Raw genomic sequence first — 19,481 nt, forward strand, 5'->3', positions numbered from 1 at the left:
TGTCTTTACAGATGTTCAACCTCTGAAGTGCAGCAGCAGCTATGAATGGCTACCACCTAAAAGTAAGTTCATACTTTAAGACTTAAATTTCCAGGTTCACAGTCCCAACAGACATGTTTAAAGACTTTTATAAGTTGAACGATTATTGATCTTGTACAGCTTTGCTACTGAGTATAAACCAGGAGAGAACTAACATGAACAGAGGTGAATATAAAGGCAGGATGTGAATGTATGTGGTTGAAGAGACACATTAGTCTGACCAACAGGACTCAGTATTTACACTCATCAGTCCATGACACTGAGTCATCAGACAAGGCTTTGAATCAACTCAAACACAGTCCTTTAACATCTACTAATCATTCAGCATTTACATTATTTGTCATTTCAGTGTCTGAGCTGGAGGTTGTTCTTCTGGGGAACAACTGGTCTGAGAGGAATTCAGTAGGAAACCTGATCCTGGATCAGAATGTGTTCTATGACTAACCCACCTCCTGTATGAGAATCAGTAAAAGCATAAAAGATTAAAAAAAAGTCATCATCATCAACACCCGGACCATCTACTGTCTGACTTCTCACACCATGAGCTGATGAAGTTCACAAAAGACTGTTCAGATGCTTCACATCCTGGACCTCATGTGTTCCTGCTGGTTCTACAGCCTGAAGACTTCACTGAAAAACACTAACAGAGAATAGAATCAGTCCTTAAAAACTGTAAAGATATTTATGAAGAATCCACATGAAGGAGAATCTGAACTGAAGGAGCTGAACTGTCTGCTTCATGGCTTCATTTGGAACATACTGTTTTTGGTTACATTTGACTCCAAACCTCAGTAATAGAAATAACATTACTGAACTAAGCACCATTTTCATGACCCTAATGTCCACCAGATGGCCCCCAGGAGCCCAAAAGAGGGTTAGAAAGGATTTTTTGTTCTGTTTTTTGATTATATGTTAATAATAATGTACAAAAACACAACATTATATAAACAGAACATCATGCTGATACAATAGTACTGGTTGAATCCGATTCTGAAACCTCTGACCGACTTGGTTTGCCATTAAATTACCTACAGCATTTTCAACTTCTGACTGGGTGGTGGGTGGGTGGTCTGCAGCTCCACATCTACACCTCTTGCTTAGTAGCAGCTGTATTTCCTAATTTAATGTTGAACCTTGATCCAAGAATCTTTGTCCTCAGCAAACCAGGAAACTCACACAGTAACAATTTATGTTGTACAGTTTTACTACCAAAATAAAAACATGTTATGGTATCAGCAGCTGGGTGAGCTACTGTGATGGAGCCAGGAGTTTGTGTTGTAGTTGACACTATTTTGGGTTGTTAGAGCAGGAAGTGACCATATTTGGACAAAATGGCGGGACAGCAGAGAAAGGGGATCACAACAATATCATACCAATAAAACTGTGAAGTTAATCCAACATTTGCCCAGACATTGATGGTATTTTCAGTTGAAGACGCTAGTGCTAAAAGTACTGAAGTCACATTATGTCTATTTAGAGAAAATTAAATCTGAAAATATTATTGATTCATAAAATCAGCAATTAAAAGTTTTGCTGTTTTTATGCATCGCTTAGTAATCACTGATGTTTGAAGTATATGCAGGCAGGATTTCAACATTTTGAAACCTCTTCGATTGTGAGACTGCACCATTTTTGTTTTTGGACATAGGTACTTTTTGCACCTGGCCAGAGGTGTCAAGTAACAAAGTACAAATACTTCATTACCTTCCTTAAGTAGTAATTTTGGTGATCTATACTTTAATGGAGTAATTATTTTTCAGCTGACTTGTTACTTCTACTCTTTACATTTTCACGCAATTCTCTGTACTTTCTACTCCTTACATTTTAAAAATAGCCTCATTACTCTTATTTTATTTCGGTTCGTTTTCATTTCGGCTTGTCATTGTTCAAATTTAAAAAAAAAAAACCCAAACAAACAACTATCTAGATAAATGGCTCAATCCAGATTGATTGAGTTTGATTGTGATTGAATGAGAAGTATAAACATATACCATTCTGACATCTTATTGGTTTATAATCGATCCATCGTACCTGACTTTTTGTACCATTCAATACTTATATTCAACTAGTCAATATATCTTCTGTTCCATGAAACATGTTAATGCTCAGTAGGACATATATATGGTTCTTAAATACGTACAAATACATACATTGAACTAAAAAGAATTCATTTTCAATGGGCAAATATGTAGCTGAAACAGGTGGACTAGTGCATCCCAAATGTTTCAACATTAACATTTTAATATAATATTATAGTCATTATAGACCACTACAGGCCCCTGTGGCACTGCCTAAGCTTTTGTCCTAATGGCATTTTTTCCCCTTATGTTTATACTGTCAAGATAGGTCGAGGTCAAGGCCCCACAGGTCACAACAGGCACCAGCGGGCCCCATAGGGAAGTACTATACCCAGCAATTTTAATCAGTGTTTAAGTATAGCTTAGTACTAACAGGATGATTGAGCTGATGTATTGCATTGAATTTGATGTGTGTAATTGCAATTAATAAGTATGCTTAAAGTAAAAGAATAGTTAAGAATGTGCATTTACTTGTGCTTATTGACATGTATTATGATAGATTAAGTGAGGACATGTTTTGCACAAAGTAGAGGTAAACTTAGGACATGTCTTACAGAAAAGGAGAACTAAGGTGAACAACAATGATTCTGATTTTGGTTTTCTTCCAATTTTTGATTGAAGGAAAGAGACTTTTGAAATCATTTTTATTTTATTTTATTTTTATTTTTATTCCCTTGAGGATAACAAGCTATGCAACAACTGGAACCCTTTAAAGGACTCAAAAGACTGAACTGAAGGGATGAGGGTTAACAACTGGGATGAGAGAGAGGGGTAGAAAGTTTAGTTTTAGACTCAGAGCTTCAGTTTATGGATTTATTATTGATTGAATGACAATTCATGCATATGTTTTGCTTTGCTAAATTGCCTACAATAAATTTATGAAAAGTAGATTCTAAATTCTGCTTGAGTTATTTCCCTGTGTGGTATATTATGTTGGTGAATGTAAAACGTTAGGTTTATTGTGTGCATAACATCTAAAGGTCCTAAAGGTATCTTAGCCGTAGTCCACCCACCATTTATGTGTCCCTAGGCCCATCCACTCCTGGCCTTTAAATTATTTCCTGTCATGTAACAAGTGCACTAAATCCATGTGAAACAGCTGCAAAAACCAACTGGGCTGGTATTAGTCAACCAGTCCTTCTCCCATTAGATCAATGCACAATGTGTAATAACAACCCTCCCTCCATTCCACTTATGTTGTATATATTTAATCCGTATTTACACACATATATATATATATATATATATATATATATATATATATATTTTTTTTTTTTATATATATTTATAACCATTTGCACTACATCATATCGAACAATATTTGCATTCTCCTTTTAAACACTTTTTTATTCAAATTTATATGACTGTTGTTATATGTATGTGTATGTCTATGTATGTTTTTTATGCTGCTAACAACACTGTGAATTTCCCCATTGTGGGATCAATAAAGGAATATCCACCTAGACCAACAGAAGAACCACAAACACACAGATCTGTTTCTGGGTCTGAGGCTCATGAACAGCTGTGAACAGTTCCGGTGCCGGTGGTTGTTGTCGTAGTGGAACCCATTAACCCACTGAGTGTAAACGGTGTCAGAGTTCCATCCAGTGTGTGTCAGTGTTACTCCACAGACCCTGGACATGAAAGTCAGTCCAACGGCAGTGATGGAACCTCAAACACAATCTGAGCCAAGTCCCTGAATTATGACCTGATTATCTCCAAACCCTAAATAACAGCAGAGAAAAGCTGTGGCAGATCCAGGCAGTGTTTAAAGGAGCTGTTGCTGCAGGAAACAGAATGAATGTGAAGAGCGTAAAAGCAGGAGACACGAGCTCAGCAGGACATGGATGAGAACAGACGGCTCACAAATAACAGAGGAACTGAGACGACTTCGATTCTTCAGTTCAGGGTTACTGCCTTTCCCCTGAAAACAGACTTTAAATTTAAGATTAGCATAAAACATGTTCATTTCTCATCAGCTTTAAGTCCCAAAGTGTCTCAAAAACGAGCTAAAAAAAACTCAATATCTACAAAGAATGATTTAATATCTCCGAACAATGACTTTAAAAGAAAGATTTGCCTAACAATTTAAAACTTTTGCATCATAATGACTATTCAGTAATACCAAATTAGTGTCAGAAAATACTTACTGGGCAGAAAATGGCAACTTATTGTATGAAAAAGGACAGTTTGGCAGAATAAAGGCTTTGTGTTGCTAAATAATCATTTGGTATCTCAAAAAAAGTAACATAATCTTATAATTATGACTTGGTGTAATAATAATAATAATAATGATAATAATAATACATCACACTTATATAGTACTTTTTGGACACTCAAAGATGCCTCACAAACAATCAAACAAAAAGAACAGAGAGAAAAGAAAGAGGCTCAAGAAAATGCAAGTTTGAACAGGTGAGTTTTGAGTAGTGATTTGAAATTTTGAATTGAGTCCCAAAATAATTTCTTGGTATTGCAAAAATAATGAAACTTTTGCAAAAAAAGAAAACAAAACAAAAAAACAACAAAAAAAAAAACAAATAATGATTGTGTGCAAAAAAGAAATTACTTATTGCAAAGTCAATTTTTGCCAAATGTTTTGTCAAAAACAAAAAAAAAAACCACAACTGCAAATTTACTCTCAAAATAAGTTTTGCAAAAATATCGACTTGCCTCAAAATAACTATCAGGAATTTATTTTGCATTCGTTCAATATGTGATATATTAAAAGAACCTTTGGAAATGACTTTACAAAATATTATAGTATTGAAAATTAATGCCTCAAAATAACGAGAAAACCTCTCAAAAATAATTAGTGAAATGAACTCCTTATTTTGAGGTTCTCATATTTTTTTCTGTTCCAGGGGCAGAAGTGGACTTTCATTTTAAATATCAGTAATTCATGCATGGATTTGATCTTAAAAAAAAAAAAGAAAAAAGACACAGGACACATGGAAATGTAGGTATTCTTTGTAATTTTAATTCCCATAATTTACTTTAAATGCAGACATTTCTCACTAAAATCTTAAATAAAACATTACAGTACGATATATGCAAATCAGAAGAGCTTTAAGATTTTGTAGAAGCAGGCTACGGTTTCTTTTGATTTTTTTTTTTTTTACTTGTTTCTTTTTATTCTTTTTTCACTTTGAAGGACTAAGACAGTCAAAGAGCAGTTAAACAGTAAAAAGACAACACAGAGCCTGTAAAGCCTGCAGACCAGCCAAAGGAGCACATTCTATTACAAAAACAGACCAGAAAACTAGAGACAGCACGCCACATCCAGATGAAGGTCTGAACTGATACCCCCCCCCCACCGCCCCCCCCCCTCCTCCTCAGACTAGATCCAAACAGGAGAGGGCGCTATCCCACCAAGGCCAGGTGCACCTACATGGGCAGAACAGCAGAGTAGATGCACCTTCAGCAGATAATGGGCTTGTGTTGCACACTGGCAGAGGAGGGAAAACCATGGCCCTTTGTGTTTTACCTGGTGTTCTGTATCTGACAGACGGGTTAGGAAACGGCTGAAATGCAATAGAAGCACAGTAACGCCCTCAATGGCAAGTGCACCTTTCACGGATACGGGTCAGTTGATAAGGACTGGTCTAAATGCTGTCCCTCTACAGGCAGGGAAAGCACACAAAACCACACCATCTAGTGGCTGCTGAGCAAATGACACGTTATCATTAGAAATTCCAACCTGCATTTACGAAACAAAACTACACATTTATCAGTTTGTTCCTTTTCTTAAAGGTACAGTGTGTAACTCTCCTACCCTAGGTGGCAGCAAATGCCTGAATCAATGCAAAGATAGCGCAATTTCTGTGTTCCGGTGTTGCGCTTACCGAACGGCTGCCATTTCGGGACAAAAAGCCTTGGCTGTATGTTTCATGATTTTCGAACACTTTGTTTCCACAACCTGCCAAAATGGTGACCACCTCAACTTCTCTGTCATCACTTCCATTCCAACATTCATGAATTGAACGTGAAAAGATTTAAGATATGGAGAAGCCCGCCCCGTTCTGCAGGCGCCTACTTTGATTTGTGTCCCCAGTCGGCTAATGTAGGGAAAAAATTGGCGTTGATTATGGTGGTGCCCAGCAACCAGTACCTACGCTATGTTTTCTAGGTTAAATGTAATCAAATAAATTGTTTATTTTTTTGACTGATTGAGCACTATTTCATTCAATTATAACCAGGAATTAGATTACTGGAAAGAACACTATAAAAATCTTGCACACTGTACCTTTAACTTTATATACCATAAGTAGTTTTCATGTAGCCTTAGAAACAACAGAAGAAACTGGTGCGTTTGTGTTGCAGATGCTCGATGCTGCCACCAGAGGGGGCTTTTCCCTTTCCCTTCCCATCTTGAGCAGTGCATCCCTTAGTTTAGGCCTATCAGGACTCAGAATGCATGGGGAGAAAACAAAAATAAAACAGAATCAAAAAGATGGTGAGAGTTACAAAGGGGGGTCTGCAGCAGAGCACAACGATGACCTTTGACCTCTCATGAGGTTCAACTCATTACTGTCTTTGGAAAACTGAAACTATTGAGTTTTTTTGTTTGTTTTTTACCAATATTTCACTTTTCACTCTAGCCCAAAATACGCAGGACAAAAGCAGTATTTTTAGACCCTTCCACTTTAAATTTATCCATTTTGATAATTAAATATTTTTGTCATTTTTTTTTAGAAAACAAAGCTTGTTAAATATTTTCGTTTCGTTTCGATCAATCGATCCATCGATCGATAGATGAGTTTGTCTGTTCCAAGTAAAAACAGAAATTCATCTTTTTGGACTCGTCTGTGACAGAAAACTTAAATCTTTGACTTGTGAAACAAAAAAAGGTAATGAAAGATGCAACCTCTGGCTTTTTTTGGAAACGTTCATCAACATTAAACAGTCGGCTGCAGCTTTAGTCATAAAGTTCAAATGGAAAATAGTTTTAGCATCTGAGAGCAGCTCTGGTTAGAATTTAACTACACTTTTACCCAAAGACTTCTGGGAGTTGTGGTTTTTGATGTTAAACCATTGACGTTAATTCACTGTCTAGTGCAGCACCTTATCAGAGTTAAATTAAGTAAAAAATGGCCGTTGTATGGAGCTAGTTTTCTGCTAATACTTCAAGCTGTTTTAAAGCATTTCCATCATAAAATACTTAAATGGGACCAGACTTGTGTTCTATATAAAACAAATGTCTCCAATGATGTCGACATTTGAAGAAATCTATAGTTCCTTCACTGTCGTGGACACCTGTAAGTGGTGCCATATCCACTGATGAGACTTTCAGCTATTTCAGTAGAAAGAAATGACAACATATGACTGAAATTACTTCTGTTAACATGTCTACAGTTGTCACATATGTGCTTGTTTGTCCTGTAAATCCAATGCTCCAGGTTCATCCACACTGTACATGTTTTACAGCCTTTGTCACAGAAATATATTGTACATTTGATAGATATGTTTTGTATTTTTGCCTAAAAAGTTACTTTTGTTTTGCATTTACAAACCTCTGCTTTTCATTGAATTAGATTCGATAGATTAGAGATTAACATAATAGGGTGTTTAGGAAATTAACTCCACCTGTTTTCTTTCTATCATTGTAGTGATTATGAACTTTTGTTTTCTATAAAATGACAGAAATTACATTTTGTGTGTGGCTGATGCAAAGTGTCACAGACTGGATGTGAGAAATATTGCAATAATAGATCAGGTTTAATGTGAATCAAATGCAGTTAACCGCGTTTTTTATGTTATGTTATGGTTAGTGACTAAATCTGTTAAAAAGTTCATTTTAATAAGTTTTGGCATCTAACTAAGTCCATGTAGATTCTTTTTCTTGTGGATATGAGGTAGAAGTTCTGTTAAAACGCTGCTTTGACTAGATGAGAATTAAACCAGTGAGAGTTTTGTGTCAAAAAACACTCAAACTGTTTAAGACCATTTTTGGAAACTTGTGCCTAATTTAATTTGTTGCACCTTTACTGACTGAACCCCCCCCCCCCCCCCCCCCCCCCCCCCCCGTGTAACCCTCAGTCACCAGAAGAAGAAACAAAGGTATGAGCTTAAAGAATGGCCACTCGCCAAAACCAGGAAACAAACCCAGTCCAGTGTCTGGGGTTTGGGTTTCCTGCTTTTAGCTCGATGCTCGTCCTGCTCTCACGGCTCATGATCAAAAAGCAGTAGGGAAACAAAATTACAAAGTGTTTTCATCTAAAATTCAAAAAATAACAATGGTAATTTAAAAATCTGATCTATTGGCATCAGACACGTCAGTCTACATGTTCAGGAGGAAACACCGGGGCTGTGCTGGGAATCGTGGGACGGTGAACCAGCTCTGGTAACAAACCACAGCGTCTCCTGGTCTCACACATGTATATATATATATCCACTAGTCACCACTGGCCAGTTTCCCATCAGCCCTTACAACGTGTCCTCTGAAGTGTCTGGAAACTCGCCCAGGTTAAAACTCAGATATGGTAGAAAAATATATAGTCTTGATGAAATTTCTCTAGTTATTCTCTTGGTGACTGAATTGCACCCATACATGTAGTGTTCTAACGCATCGTAGAAGCAGAGTAAAGTGACTGGGATCATGATTAGCACTACGACCACTACCACATCAACAAAGAAGAAGAAATTAACCCAAAAAATAACGAAAACAAGTCACCACGCGCACACTTGCTCTCGCTCTCTTTCTCGCTCTAGACACTTCTGGTTATTTTTTGTTTTTACTTGCACTTAAAAATTCATGGTTAATAGTTTGTCTTTCATTGGCATCATTAGGCAACAGTTTTTTTTTTTTTCAGATACTCTACAATATGGTTACAATGTAAACACCACAGTACTGAATTAATTTACTGTATCTGCACAAAATAAAACACAATGTTACAAGGCAAGTGGCTACTGAAGCATAATTTGCATGAGAAAAAAAAAAAAAAAAACATAATCAGGAAACACACCACAAGAACAAAAAAAAAAAAAAAGAGAAACAAACAAAAAAAAACTTGCAACACCTGGCATTGAGTTTGTTCAAATAAAAAAAGCTTTAGACTTTGTTCATCTATAGGTCAGGGGACCTTGTTAAAAAGCTGGTGATGATCAGTTCTAACCCCCCCCACCCCAAAACACCCACCCTGAAACCGTCTTCCACTTCAAACACAAAAGGTCCTGGAGGTTTGTGGGATTTTCCAGATACATGAGGTTGGACTACGATATCGATATTAACCTTTAGCACTTTAGACCGAAACACCCAATGCTTCTACATCTCAAAAGAAAAAAAAACCAAAAAAAAAAAAAAAAACAAGCTCATTCTGAGGAGCTACACATGTGGCTGGAGGCAGTCCAATCCCCCCACCCCCCCTCCCGGATTATTTCCACCTCTGCATAAACTGTCTGAAATACAATACAGGTAAATACAGGTATATGTGGTTTGTTTTTGTAACGCTTGATATGACACAGAATTAACCCCAGTCTTGATGTGACATGGTCTCAGATGTCACATGAGGTTCAGGAGACGGAGGTTAAGGGCTACTCAGCACGAATTATAATGTACTAAACCCTGGGCTAAGACTGACAGGCAAACAGGTGATCGATATGAGACGATTGGAAAGGGACGCTGTTGGCAATGACTCAGCTGAACACAGAAAATAAAGGCAAACTGATGAAGATATGTCACTGTTTGATCTGTCCGTCCGTCCATCCATCCTGGGTTTTGGCTTCAGCTGCACCTACCACTTATTTAGTCTACAATTAAATTGGCATGTAGACATGGCAGACAGAATACAGCTTATTTTGGCATGGTCCTGCACCTTTGAATGGATTTTATCATCCCAAATACACCGAAACATTTGATTACAGGAGCATTAGAGACACAATGAGAAGGAACAAAACAGAATTGGATATTTTCACATCATACTGTGAAAATAAATGTGTAATGATTCAAGGAAAAAGTCACAATAGTATAGCAAATAAAGCTATTATTTTATCTATGATATTGTAAATTGTAGGAATTAATAGACTGTATATAATCAAATAATGTAATAATACAGTGATCCTGTTCAGTCAATAAATTCCAATTTATCAAATATAACAGACCTCCAACGACTGCATCTGATTCTTATAGGAAATCTTATTAAAAAATTATTGTATAATTCCAACTTTTACTTAATATTTATTGTCATAATGATGGAACTGAAATTGTTGTTCAAACAGGAAACCAGTATGGTGTCATATTTCAAGGAATTCAAAAACAAAGGCGTAATATTTCAATAGTCAACTGAGTTCAATAGAAAAGTCCAAATATTCTGATTTTTTTTTTTTTTAATTTTAATTCCTAATTATGTTTTGACCAAAAAGTGATATTATGAGAATAAGTAGTCACGTTATGTCATATTAAAAAGTAATCTTAGGTGATAAAACTTGTAATGACAAAAAAGCTGAAATTTTACTATAAAATAGCTGTAATTTTATGGGGCACAGATTTTTTCAATGACCAACAAAAGGCTTAATATATTACATTTTTGATGCTACAGTTTCTAACAAATAAAAAATAGCTTTTGTGAAATATGATTTTAGTCTTGCAATATTGTGTTTTTTTTTAACACTGCAGTTTAACTCTCTTAATGACTTTTTTCCATAAAACACTGCATTTTACTGCCAAAGTTCTTATTTTTGTGAAGTACTGACACTATATTTTCTTACTACTGTCTTTTTCCCGTCAGTGTAGCTCTAATACTCCATGACACAAACTAAAGTGCTTCCATTGTTCTTCTACAGGATATTTTTTTTTTTTAACTGTTCGCTCTGTCTTTACCAGCTTCACTGCTTCCAATGTAAATACTGTTTTAGATGAATGTATTTCTGCAGCCTGTCAGTGTGCCATAAAACATACGGTGTCAATGACATCATGATGAGGCCTGACTGACGTTAAAACCATGATCCCCCTGGCCCCGCCCCCCAAAAAACGCTTTAAGGACAGTTATTTACAGTACAAATTACAGTATAATACATCATTAAAAAATATGAGATCCATTTCTAAAAACATACAGGAGCTCTTAACAAAAAAAAAAAAAAAAAAAATCAATTCTTTAGCAAATCAGGTTTCTATGGTATCATGTGGAAAATCAAAGCGACAGAGTGACAGTCCCATGAGCCCTCTCTCTCTCTCTGAGGCGTCCTTCCCTGTTGGCCCCAGTTGTACCTGGCTTAGCATGTTAAAGGTGACATGATGGACGGGTTGGTTGACCACATCTGTTCTTTTTTTTTGTAACTTTAAAGCAAGCCGCAATACAACAAATCACAGTCAGATAGAACGATATATACAGGTTGGTTTTTTTGGAAAAAGAAGAAGAATAAGCACTTGATTGACTCTACCTGTACGGATACACTGCAGGCATGTTTGTCATTTTTAGTTGTGCACCGCTGGTATTTTTTAAGATTTTCTAATGAAGAAACACATGGTTTCTCCAGCACTTGTCCAAAATCTCCCTATTTTTTTTCTTTTTTTTTTTTTTAAATGTACAGCAGATTGAATGGTGTGTCAGTTAAACCTATTTTACCCAAAGAGAATAAATAAAACCAATCAAACTCAAATGAGTCAATAGATCTGTGGACTACGGAGCCAGGCAGCATGTGAACCAACCGTCCAACATCCACAGTACAACCAAGTCCATCTGCAGCCCCCTCCTCCCCCGTCACCCACCTTCACCCTTTCCCTCTCTTCATTCCTTTGTCTTCATCTCCACACTTGACACTTGAGCTATGATTTTTTTTTTTTTTTAAACTCAAGTTTCCCTCTCTTCTTCTTCTTCTTCTTCTTCTCCCGGTCTCGTAGCCCCTTCCCCCCTCAGACAAAGGGCAGGATGCCGTAGACGAACAGGGCCATGACGGCGGCACTGAACAGCCCGGCCACCGGCACCGTCACGAACCAGGCCAGGAAGATGTTCCGGAACAGGCGCCAGTCCACCGCCTTCTTCGAACGGATCCAACCCACAGCCACGACGGAGCCCACCTGGAGACCACGGCCCGGAGAGGAAACACCATCAGCAGCAGCACAAGACGCATCAGACAAGTCAAACACAAGGTGAAGAACTGAGATGACCCAGGCTTTTCTCTGCAGACGAACTATACATGACAAATTAATTAATTAAGAAGTCAATTTACACTGGATTTTTCAGACTACGTAGTTCATTCGTTTTTAATTGTGTCATATTTAATTCTGTATACTTCACTGGTCCTCCATGTTATCTTTGGCTTTAATCACAGCTAATAGATTAAATAATGATATGGTGCGTTTAAGGTCCACAGAGAAAAGCCTGGACTCACCTTCAGCTCTTCAACAACAGCCAAAGTGTCAAAGTTAGTGAGAGGAGGCAGTTTGCTGAAGTTAAAACTACAGTACGTGGTGTAAAATTAGAGCATGGAAACCTGAAATCAGCGGCTCATGTGAATCAAAAACAGGAAATGACCTCTTTATTTGATTTGAGGCATTAGATAAAGAGGTGAATCCAAGTTTCTACGTTTTTCCTGCTGATGTCAGATTTCCACCAATTCATTGTCAACTCACCTTCATGTCACTATATAAGAACACATTTTGACACAACATGAGTGTGTGCAGGAGTGGCAGCTCTGAGGTCACATGACTGGCGTGTGCAGTGACTGGTTTCAGGGACTCTGCTGGCGACCCTGGGAGTGGGCGGGGCTACCACAGCTGTATCTGGTTGCTCTTATACAGCCAGAGAAACATGAGATGCTTCTGTCACACTCCAACTAAATGTGGAAGGTCAGGTCGACAGGGAGCATGTTTGTGGTTTTATAAGTCCGGCTTCAGCCAATTAACACTAGTAATAATATGGTTCTAACAATAGCCCTCTTCAGACAGATGTATATATGTATTTCAGTGCTTCTCTTGTCTTGTATGCTATATATCTCTACCTGCAGCATGGGTTTTATTAAGGAAAACTGAAAAAAATTATTTTAAAAAAGTGTGAGAACATTTTGCTAACAAATACAAACAAAATGTTAGTGTTTAGCATTTAGTGAAATAAAAATACATAGTATATTAACAAAATGAAACTTAAATGAACAATTATTTGTCATATCTTGTCATTTATCATTTATCTTTCCAATTTTTCTATCTGTGCCAGTTTTACACCAGCAGATGGCAGCATGTCACACATCTGTGTTGCTAATCAGTCATAGCTGGTTGTCATGGCAGCAGAAGTCAGCACCAAAACATCCCATGTTACACAAAATGTAAGACTGAAGCCAGCATTGATAGAAATAAAAAAATAAATCTGGAAATGTGTTTGAAAAACGAATAACAATTAAACTAACACTGAAAACAAAAGGAAGAAATTAAAAAAAAAAAAAAAATACTAATAACCAAGTTTGACAGTAGTGTCATCATTAACCCTTTGATGCGCAACATGATGTGTTCATTCTGTTATTTCATGCATCTAGTCTCATTTTCTTTGCCTTATCTTTTCAAATCAATTTGTTTAATCATTTGATACCCCATATACACACACGAACACATACATATATACATAAATATATACACACATATATATATATATATATATATATATATATATATATATATATATATATATATATATATATATACACACACACACATATATATATATATATATATATATATATACATATATATATATATATATATATATATATATATATATATATGTGTACAGTACAGGCCAAAAGTTTGGACACACCTTCTCATTCTTCGCATTTTCTTTATTTTCATGACTATTTACTTTGTAGATTCTCACTGAAGGCATCAAAACTATGAATGAACACATGTGGAATTATGTACTTAACAAAAAAGTGTGAAATAACTGAAAACATCTCTTATATTCTAGTTTCTTCAAAGTAGCCACCCTTTGCTCTGATGACTGCCTTGCACACCCTTGGCATTCTCTTGATGAGCTTCCAGAGGTAGTCACCTGAAATGGTTTTCACTTCATAGCTGTGCCTTGTCAGGGTTACTTAGTGGAATTTCTTGCCTTATTGATGGGGTTGGGACCATCAGTTGTGTTGTGCAGAAGTCAGGTTGATGCACAGCTGACAGCCCTATTGGACAACTGTTAGAATGCATATTATGGCGAGAACCAATCAGCTAAGTAAAGACAAACGAGTGGCCATCATTACTTTAAGAAATGAAGGTCAGTCAGTCTAGAAAATTTCAAAAACTTTGAATGTGTCCCCAAGTGCAGTCGCAAAAACCATCAAGCGCTCCAACTGAAACTGGCTCACATGAGGACCGCCCCAGGAAAGGAAGACCAAGAGTCACCTCTGATGCTGAAGATAAGTTCATCTGAGTCACCAGCCTCAGAAATCGCAAATTAACAGCAGCTCAGATTAGAGACCAGATGAATACCACACAGAGCTCTAGCAGCAGACACATCTCTACAACAACTGTTAAGAGGAGACTGTGTGAATCAGGCCTTCATGGTCAAATAGCTGCTAGGAAACCACTGCTCAGGAGAGGCAACAAACACAAGAGATTTATTTGGGCCAAGAAACCCAAGGAATGGACATTAGACCAGTGGAAATCTGTGCTTTGGTCTGATGAGTCCAAATTTGAGATCTTTGGATCCAACCGCCGTGTCTTTGTGCGACGCAGAAAAGGTGAACGGATGGATGCTACATGCCTGGTTCCCACCGTGAAGCATGGAGGGGGAGGTGTGATGGTGTGGGGGTGCTTTGCTGGTGACGCTGTTGGGGATTTATTCAAGATTGAAGGCAACCTGAATCAGCATGGCTACCACAGCATCCTGAAGTGACATGCCATTCCATCTGGTCTTGCGTTTAGTTGGACCATCATTTATGTTTCAACAGGACAATGACCCCAAACACACCTCCAGGCTGTGTGAGGGATATTTGACCAAGAAGGAGAGTGATGGAGTGCTGCGCCAGATGACCTGGCCTCCACAGTCACCGGACCTGAACCCAATCGAGATGGTTTGGGGTGAGCTGGACCGCAGAGTGAAGGCAAAAGGGCCAACAAGTGCTAAGCATCTCTGGGAACTTCTTCAAGACTGTTAGGAAACCATTTCAGGTGACTACCTCTGGAAGCTCATCAAGAGAATGCCAAGAGTGTGCAAAACAGTCATCAGAGCTAAGGGTGGATACTTTGAAGAAACTAGAATATAAGAGATGTTTTCAGTTATTTCACACTTTTTTGTTAAGTACATAATTCCACATGCGTTCATTCATAGTTTTGATGCCTTCAGTGAGAATCTACAATGAAAATAGTCATGAAAATAAAGAAAATGCAAAGAATGAGAAGGTGTGTCCAAACTTTTGGCCTGTACTGTATATATACACACACACACACACACATATATATATATATATATATATATATATATATATATATATATATATATATATATATATATATATATATATATACATATATATATATATATATATATATATATACATATATATATATATATATATATATACATATATATATATATATATATATACATATATATATATATATATATATATATACATATATACACATACATACATACATACATACACATACATACATACATACATATATATATATATATATATATATACACATATACATATACATATATATACATATATATATATATACACACATATACATATACATATATATACATATATATATATATATACACATATACATATACATATATATACATATACACATATACATATATATACATATATACATATACACATATACATATATATACATATACACATATACATATATATACATATATATATATATATATATATATATATATACACATATACATATACATATAAATACATATACATACATATATACATACATATATATACATATATATACATATATATACATATATATATATATATATATATATATATATATATATATATATATATATATATATATATATATACTTGATGAAAATGTAGCAAAGAAATATGAACTGAAAGAAAAATGAAAATAATGTCTTGATCAAAAACATCTAAAGTAAAGAATACCATAGACTGAATGACAAATATAGTTCAAAGACGCAAAATAAAAAATGTCAGCTTATTTTGGATCCATTTTGTGCATCAAAGGTTAAAATTACTCGTGTGAAAAAAACCCCCAAAAAAACATTTGTTTAACTTCACAGTCATTTGTAATATTTCAGACATGCAGCTACAAAGCATGAACCCAGTGACCTGTGTTAGTGTAGAGCTTTAGAAACCAGTCAGTGCACACAGTCACACCCTAAGACTGGGCATCAGTTCAGTCTGATCTGCACAGAAATGACAGACCAGTGTAGAAGGAAAATACACAAAGACAAGTCTGACACAAACCAGACGGATGCTCATTTACACTCAGTCAAATGGGAGATTCTCACAGAGGCTGTTGGACCATTTATGAACCCAATGAGTCCCATCTGACATGTAGTCCAAGTCCAAACACTATTAATACTTAATATATAGATTTTATTGATTTATTTGTCCAACAACTTCTGTTACTAATCCCCCAGTAACTCGATCAAATCACCACCACAATTATTGATATACCATCAGTAGTTTTACATTTGTGCATAGCAGTTGATTATCTGAGGTTTTAGGGGGAAACAAGAGTATTTGGAGGTGAGACGTGAAAATATGGGATGGATATGATGTTGATGTTTAGACAAATTGATCAGAAGAAATTAAATACCAGTTTTGAGCCTCATGCAGTTTTCCCACAGCAGATAATTGACATTTTTATCTAAACTACAGTTAACATGTTTCCACATTATAAAACCAGGGTTCATTATGACAGATATGGTGAAATGTTAATCCTTGATCAGACCTGCTCAAATAATCAAGTGTCTGATGTGATACAGTTTCAACAAAAAAAAATCCAATTAGAGGCTTAAGTAGATGCTGTTTATAGTCTGACAATCTTAATCTTAAGTGAGCTAACTGCTGTTTACCTGTTCAGAGTAATGCATGTTCCATTAAAAATCTAAATGTGGTTTTCATTAGCACCATAAATTAGACACTCAGATAATTATCTTAATCTTTATTAGTAAACCCAAAGATAACACTTATGTAGAAAGGATATAGGAAGGGTTTTTTTCACACATGTGGAACAAGTCAGCTTTCTTGTCTAGATTGGATCTGTCTAATGTAACGTGAATACATTTATATATCAACACGTGTTCGCTTAACAAAAATATTTTTAGACCCCTTGTCTCATGAGAAAAGTTAAGTGTTTGAATAATCGTCTGTGAAAGTTGTCATTTATCCAGGTTATTGTTCATCCAAGGTGTGTTTTTCAAGTTCAATTGGAAGAGACTGATGAAGAACAAAAACCAAACCTTGGATGAATTTACCGTGACCTGATACTTGGGTATAACAGTTTTGAACCTTCTACAGCATCTTTTTTTTTTTTTTTTTGCAAATTGTATATACTATAAATGTGCAAAATCATCAGCTAACAGCAGCAGGATAATGAAACCATTGTTTATCATTGGCCATGAATCCCTTGTTGTTCTCCTCCAGGTTGAAAAGGTCAAAGGTTATTTTCAGCACACGGATCAAATTTTTTTCCCCACTTCTCAAGTGGAAAATACAACGGGGGGGGGGGGGGGGGGGATTTTTGAGTTTGTAACTAGTCTTTACCATAATTCCGATAGTACGTGAAGGTAGGATATGAGCAGGATGGGATGCTGTACTATGGGTCTCCCTGATCACCAGAGCTAAATCTCACAATTACAAAACAGATCTCCAAATTATGAGACTGGTAACTCATAACTATGACATAGTGGGTGTTATTTTTTTCTTTCATTGAATGTAATGCGCTACCACACATTTAAACCTAAGGAGAAAACATTAGTTTTAATAACTGATATGTTTTTAGTATGTTTGTATATATTACTATATGAACCTGGTCTAAATTAAACTCTTTGGGTTCTACTTGAACACTGTCTATAAAATGGATTAAAAGTGATTTCACTGCTGATGGAAAACTGCATCAGAGGTCAAACCTGCAACTCCGAGAGTTGTGATTGGCTGTGTCGATTGACAGCTACAGGTGAAGCGGTGAAGTGGAGCTCTGGGAGCGCTCCCTAACACGGCTTCACTACCAGTGACTCCAATACCTTGCAGTGGGTGGAGCTTATTGGGATGCCCACATTTGATGCAACAAGCACAGTTAGCGCACTCATTACTTCAATGCAAAATCCGCTGTGAAGACACATGAGGAGAGAGACAGAGAGAAAGATGGAGAGAGGGGAGAAGTGAACAAAGTGGAAAACAAGTGGGAGTGGGGGGGCGCTGGTGGTGGTGGTGGTGGGGTGGGGGGGTCAAGGGGAGCTCTGCTTGCAGCCAAGCACAGTACACCCACACACCAAACCATGCCAGTGCTGAGAGGACACAATGGAAGAGGAGGTCGTGAAAATGAAACAGGACATGTTATGGTTGCCGTGTTTCCTGTCTTGCATCCGATGAACCTGAAAAGAACAGGAGGGAGGGGCCACACACTGCTGCCGGGGGCCATTTGGACACAGTCTGAACCATCTGACTGCCCTCAATGTAGACGAAAGAATAGGGCCGACTGTCTTATTGTGGAATGTGCCTTAGAATTAAAGGCTAATTGTGGTTTGTTCCAGTTTTGTTTCCCATAAATGACACACTTTACACTTTTCTTTGATACTTGCCTAGTGTTTTGCATTATTACAGCATGATGGTAGTGATGCTATATAAAGGTCTAAACTGAACCTAGTGCAAGATTAACTTTTTACAGCATTAACCCTTAAAGACCCAAACATCCATCACCAACCAAAACCATCAACTGATGTAACTGTTTAATACCTGTTGATCCACTAATCCTATCAATACATGTCAATAACTGGTGTAAGATACAGTTTGTCATCTTTTCATGGTCATCAGATATGACCCATTTAGACATTCAGAGGCTCCGTAGTTACCGTGGAAACACCGTCATCACTGTGGAAACACCGTCATCTTCTACAACAGGGGTAACCAACCCTGGTCCTCGAGATCTACAATCCTGCATGTTTAGATGTATCCCTCTTCCAACACACCTGATTAAAATAATAAGCCTATCATCAAACTCTGCAGAAGCCTGATAACGACCATCATGTGTGCTGGAAGAGGGAAACATCTAAAACATACTGGACAGTACTGTAGATCTTGAGGACCAGGGTTGGTGACCCCTGTTCTACAACATTGATTCACCAGTAAGGTGGATCAATGACAGTGGATGGACACACTGGGTTTATGATCAGTTATTATTATCTTTGCTGAAAACAGTCACTTTTT

The 19,481-nt window shown here is 36.7% G+C and overlaps 1 protein-coding gene across 7 annotated transcripts in view; it reads right to left on the bottom strand.

Annotated features, from left to right (window-relative positions):
- Positions 1 to 8,896: 8,896 nt before the first annotated feature.
- slc20a2 (solute carrier family 20 member 2) overlaps positions 8,897 to 19,481 on the bottom strand; it is a 91,195-nt gene continuing 80,610 nt past the window's right edge. For 5 of the 7 annotated variants that reach the window (XM_030142692.1, XM_030142694.1, XM_030142695.1 and 2 more), the window contains exon 11: positions 8,897 to 12,132. In XM_030142692.1, the coding sequence (XP_029998552.1) occupies positions 11,968 to 12,132 (165 nt within the window). In that variant the 3' untranslated portion in view covers positions 8,897 to 11,967. Of the gene's footprint in view, positions 12,133 to 18,298; positions 18,384 to 19,481 lie in introns of all 7 variants that reach the window. The other 2 variants (XM_030142697.1, XR_003936221.1) reach the window with 2 other exon arrangements.

The sequence above is a fragment of the Sphaeramia orbicularis genome, chromosome 9 (genome assembly GCF_902148855.1).
Source record: "Sphaeramia orbicularis chromosome 9, fSphaOr1.1, whole genome shotgun sequence".
Lineage (NCBI taxonomy): Eukaryota > Metazoa > Chordata > Actinopteri > Kurtiformes > Apogonidae > Sphaeramia > Sphaeramia orbicularis.